The following is a 6,000-nucleotide window of genomic DNA, read 5'->3' as shown; positions in this document are numbered from 1 at the left end:
GACAGTTTTATAACTTATGAGAAATCTGTAAAAACTGTGAAATTTATGTGAAATTGACTTTTTGGTGACAGAATGAAGAACTAATAACATTTCTGAAGAAATTAGCAGAATTTGAGAAAAATAAGATTGCAGTATTTGTATTAAATGTGCTCTAGCAGGGTTGTATTCATAATCTTGATTTTTGTAGCTGCTGGATTTTACTTATTTGTTTGGAAAAAACCCAACCCTATATATTTTGAGATGTACTGAGTTATTCACCACTAAGCACTGACTTGAAAACTCTGCTAAGCACTCACTGAGAAGGTATTAAACTCAATGCAAATTGTCTATTATATGAAAATAGTGCATTTCATTTGATTATGTCAGATTATATTTCTTGATTTGTGAACTTTTAAATGTGCCAGTCACAGATATCTGTTGCTTTATATTGAGGTTCACTGGTTGCTAAAGGAAAATATGCTAATGTGGGTATAAGAGCACAGAGGGAAATTATTCCAACATTTTAAAATTATAACTTTCAATCCATCTTGTCATGGTAGAGCTATCTGAAGCCTAGAATTCATTTGTTGTGAAGCTTTGTGGTCAAGACAGAGCTGCCTCCTAAGAAAGGAGCAGTGGGAGTGGGCATTGGTTTCTACGTCCTGTAGGGCTGCACGAGGCACGAGGCCAGCTGGGAGCCTGTGTGGGTAAGACTTGGTGCCAGTGGTGTGTCCGGGCCAGCCCTACCAGCTCACAAGAACTGACAAATTTTCCAGAATTTTGCAAGTTAGCTGCTAAACATAGCTACTATTAAAAATATAATTATATAGACTTACAATTCAATACATTATATTAAAAATAAAAGTAATAAATGCTCAGCACTCATCACTTCCAAGTTATTTTACTACTACCTATGCTTTTAATGTTACTTAAGATTATGTTGTAAAATGGAAATGCTGCATAATGGTCTACTGCCATGTTTCTCTTCCTAACTCTGCATTTAGTGGAATCATTTTAGTAGCTTGAAATTAGGTATAGTGGGAGTATTTACACTATTAAAATCAACCTTTTTCCCCAATCTCTCATACGCTGGAAAGCTGGTGGTTAAACACTTACCTGCTCACCACTGGATAGCAACCTAAAGAAGGTAGAGATTGGTGATGTGATTTCTTCCCTGTAACACCCTTAAGACTTCAGTAAACTTTGTGAGCCTATAGGCTGTGTATCTCCAGTGTATTTTCTTTTCTAGGGAAACCAGTGGAATGGCCAAGCTGTAAGTCCAAGGTGGGGTAGAAATAAGATGACAGATTAAGGAACATGATACAGGAATAGAACACTACTATTCCAGTCTACTAGAATAGACTACAGGAAATGTTGGCAATTTGTTGAAATTGTGGGGAGGCCTTTATATCTCAAGGGCTAAAATGTTGGAGGTCCATTATGAGCCCCTAAATTATATTGTTTATAAAATAAAATATTTTAAGGAATTATAATTTCATTAATCACTATTATCCTTATCATCAGGAAGTGGGAGTTCAATTGAACTTAGTGAAAGACGTGCTGTTTAAGAAAGTTCAGGAATTACAGACTGAGACAACAAAAGAAAGAGCTGTCATATCAGAAATTGAAGGAACCCGTTCCTCTCTAAAGAACCTCAACCGTCAGTTACATAAACTGGATTTTGAAACCTTGAAGCAGCAAGAAATTATGTACAGTCAGGTAGATGTTACCTTTATGAATATCTTTCATCCTGATTTGTTATAGTTGTGACATAAGATACTGCAATGTTCTGAGAAAAAGATTCCTAAGCACCTTTGGCAGGATAGACAGATATTGAAGATGAGATATCACATTATGTCAATAGTAGGGTGAGGGAGCCTTAAATACTATCTTTTCTTGATCTGAAATAAACAAGTACAAGGATAGACAACTCTAGTGAGGGAGAACCATGCCTTAAAGGAACCTGGGCTGGCTGAATGCAGAATGCAGAGTAAAACAAAACAAGTTGGACATCTGAAGCTTAGAAAATCTGAGTGTTGGTTCTTAGTTCTGAGTGCAGACTTAGGCTTTCCCTCCCCCATCCTTAGACTAATAGGTTAAAAAGTATTTTTTCAGTTTTTCCGTATTTCTTCTATTTATATGATGTCTCATTAATTTCTTAATGTTCTCCCTCTCTACATCTTAATCTTCTCATCTATTATAATTTTAGTTTCTCAAAATTACAGATGCTACAGTATAATTGAAAAAATAACTCATTAGAAGTTTTGAGACCTTTTTGGCTAAAAATTTAGGACTATATCATTTTTTTTGCATCCCTTAAAAATGTACCCTCAAAAATTCATGTCCACATATATCCAGTGGATTTGCTGAGGCTCCATCATGGTAGTACGATAAATAGCTCCCTATATGACTTTGTTATATTTTCAAATTGCTTATATGTCACCATCATGTAGCCTGGTTGTTGAAGAATAGGTTGCTCTTTCTCCCTTTAGGGTAAGAAGGAATTTTATCCTAAATTATTGGAGATTTAAAGTGACTTTAGTGTGTGGTAACACTGAGGCCAACTCATGAGAAACTCTTTACTGTGTCTTTATATTTATAGAAATGGTTTGCACCATTTGTTTCTCCTTACTAACTTATTTTTAAAAACTGTAACAGGATTTTCACATTCAACAAGTGGAACGCCGAATGTCACGGTTAAAGGGAGAAATTAATTCAGAAGAAAAACAAGCTCTTGAAGCAAAAATTGTTGAACTTAAAAAGATGTTGGAAGAGAAAAAATCTACATTTGGCCTTTTGGAAACACAGATCAAGAAGCTTCATGTAACTTATCCAAAACATTCTTATGCTTAAGATATGCTAGTCATTAGTCATTCTCTTTTAAGAGAACATGTTCCTAAGACTTGACTTTGGATAGCTGTTTGCCAAGCTGCCCACATGTATAACAAACGTATGAACCTATATATATATATATATATATATATATATATATATTTCTATCCTGACTGAAAATGTAACATTACCATTGATTATGAATTTATGCTATGCTATATATATCATATGCCTTCAGTATTTTATTTTATTTAATCCTTATAAATATTTTGTGAGGAAGATATTATTACTTGTTTTACAGATTAAGTAACTTGCCATGGTTACGTAGCTAGGGCAATACATGGGGAGCTAGGATTTGATCCCTGGTTCAAGCAACTTCAAAATACTGTTAGTGATTTAAAACACTAATAAATTCCAGTTTTCTGTTATGCATCTGCCATGATAACTTGATTACCCTTTATGTATGAAATAATCTCTAAAAGAAGATGCTCTTTTATGGGCCATCTATTGTTATTCAAATATTTACTTGGTAACAAATTTCAAATAACTTGATTTTGTTAATAAGGTAAAGGTATTCTTTTTTAAAATATATTTTATTAATTATGCTATTACAGTTGTTCCATTTCTCCCCCTTTATTTCCCTCCACCCTGCATACCCCCTCCCATCCACATTGCCCCACTTTAGTTCATGTCCATGGGTCATACATATAGGTTCTTTGGCTTCTACATTTCCTATACTATTATTATCCACCCCCATCTATTTTCTGTCTACCATTGATGCTACTTATTCTCTGTATCTTTTCCCCCCTCTCATTCTCCTGTTGATAACCCTCCATATGATCTCCATTTTTGTGGTTCTGTTCCTGTTCTAGTCGTTTGCTTAGTTTGCTTTTGTTTTTGTTTTAGGTGTAGTTGTTAATAACTGTGAGTTTGCTATCATTTTACTGTTTGTATTTTTTTCTTATTTTTCTTAGATAAATCCCTTTAAAATTTCATATAATAAGGGCTTGCTGATGATGAACTCCTTTAACTTAACCTTATCTGAGAGGCACTTTATCTGTCCTTCCATTCTAAATGATAGCTTTTCTGGATAGAGTAATCTTGGATGTAGGTCCTTGCCTTTCATGACTTGGAATACTTCTTTCCAGCCCCTTCTTGCCTATAAAGTCTCTTTTGAGAAATCAGCTGACAGTCTGATGGGAACCCCTTTGTAGGTAACTGTCTTTTCTCTTTCTGCTTTTAAGTTTCTCTCCCTATCTATAATCTTGGCTAATGTAATTATGATATGCCTTGGTGTGTTCCTCCTTGGGTCCAACTTCTTTGGGACTCTCTGAGCTTCTTGGACTTTCTGGAAGTCTATTTCCTTTGCCAGATTGGGGAAGTTCTCCTTTATTATTTGTTCAAATAACTTTCCCACTTGTTGCTCTTCCTCTTCTCCTTCTGGTACCCCTATAATTCAGGTGTTGAAATGTTTCAAGATGTCCTGGAGGTTCCTAAGCCTCTTCTCATTTTTTTTGAATTCTTGTTTCTTTATTCTGTTCTGGTTGAATGTTTCTTTCTTCCTTCTGGTCCACACCGTTGATCAGAGTCCCAGTTTCCTTCCCATCACTATTGCTATCCTGTACATTTTCCTTTATTTCACTTAGTGTGGCCTTCATTTTTTCATCTAATTTGTGACCATACTCAACCAATTCTGTGAGCATCCTGATTACCAGTGTTCTGAACTGTGCATTTGATAGGTTGGCTATCTCTTTATTGCTTAGTTTTTTCTGGAGCTTTTTCTGTATTTTTTTTTCTGGAGCTTTGATCTGTTCTTTCATTTGGGCCATATTTTGGAGGGGTCTGGATGTACCTGTTACATAGTAAGGGGCGGAGCCTTAGGTGTTCACGGGGCGGGGGGGGGGAGGGGGGCGACCCAGTCTCTGCGTTGTGACCCTGTATGTGGGGGAGGGATCTGAGAGGGAACAATGGTGCTTGCTCAGCTCTCTGCTGGGTTTCAGTCACTTCCTCCACTTCCCACACACAAACTAGGCCCTTCTGGTGCGATTCCCAGGTGGGTGGGCTTGTGTACATTCTAGGACCCTGTGGGTCTCTCCAATGGACTCTCCTGTGAGGCTGGGAGTTTCTCCTCCTGCTGCTGCCTCAACCCCCACAGTTGTGTTCAACTGGTGGTTTGAGGCTTTATTTCCCTGTGCTGGGACCCCGGGTTGCATAGTCTGTCCCACTCCCCAGTTGTTCCTCCGGGTTTATGTGCACGTGAATGTGGGACCGCCCGCTTCACAATCTGCCACCTCACCAGGTTTGCCAGCTGCCACCTTGTGGCAAATCCTCTCTGCCCAGCTGCCTGTCTCTGCCCTCCTACAAGTCTGAATGGATGTTTCTTTAACTCCTTAGTTGTCGGACTTCCATACAGTTCAATTCTCTGGCAGTTCTGGTTGTTTTTTGTCTTTAAATTTGTTGTCCTTTTGGTTGTGGGAGGAGGCACAGTGTGTCTACCTATGCCTCCATTTTGGCCAGAAGTCTCAAACATTATTCTCAAGGTGAAACTATTCTTAACATTTAGGTATATTAAGTATTTATGGCAATATAAAAACCTATGTTAGGGGAACCTATCTAGTATAATACCTATGTTAAAATTTAATTGAAGAGGAAGAGTGAAGGAGTAAGAGCATGGGCTTGAATGGATGAGAACTCAAGAATGGTTTAAATGTTTTCTTAAACAGCTGGGAAGGACTAGTGATGAGTGTCCTCTAGTGGCTGTGAGAAGAATTGCCCTGAACTCCTTTAGGGCTAACAAAGTAGAAAGGGAGTTGTTAATCTTTTTTACATCAAACAAATTTTATTTTATGATGACAAAATTTTGGTTTGTAGTAGCCTGATGAAATATATTTTTAATGGTTTCCTTGGTTTAGTAGAAAAGACCACATGTTTTGGAAACAGAACTGAATTAGTTTTGAATGTGAAGGTTATATCACTCCTGTTTTAACTTTTCTGAGCTGTAGTTTATTCATTCATCTATTAAATGGGAAAAATGAATATTATTTTAGGGAATTTGGGAGAGTTAGAAACAATTTATTTCTTAATACAGTGCTTTTTAGCAGGTATCCAGTAAATGGTATTGTTTTAATTATATAGAGCATGAGAATACTAATGCTACAGAAACATAAGAAGGTGAGCCGGTACCTGGAC

General features: G+C 36.9%; 1 protein-coding gene across 2 annotated transcripts in view; it reads left to right on the top strand.

The window, feature by feature from the left end:
* Positions 1-6,000, top strand: part of CCDC39 (coiled-coil domain containing 39) — a 49,217-nt gene that overhangs the window by 20,372 nt on the left and 22,845 nt on the right. For both annotated transcript variants that reach the window (XM_028505085.2, XM_036017734.1), the window contains exons 10-11: positions 1,504-1,698; positions 2,638-2,802. In XM_028505085.2, the coding sequence (XP_028360886.1) occupies positions 1,504-1,698; positions 2,638-2,802 (360 nt within the window). The remainder of the gene's footprint in view (positions 1-1,503; positions 1,699-2,637; positions 2,803-6,000) is intronic.

Source organism: Phyllostomus discolor, chromosome 2 (assembly GCF_004126475.2).
Source record: "Phyllostomus discolor isolate MPI-MPIP mPhyDis1 chromosome 2, mPhyDis1.pri.v3, whole genome shotgun sequence".
Taxonomy (NCBI): domain Eukaryota; kingdom Metazoa; phylum Chordata; class Mammalia; order Chiroptera; family Phyllostomidae; genus Phyllostomus; species Phyllostomus discolor.
Note: the sequence above shows the minus strand (reverse complement) of the source record. Positions and strands in the feature narration are given on the sequence as shown.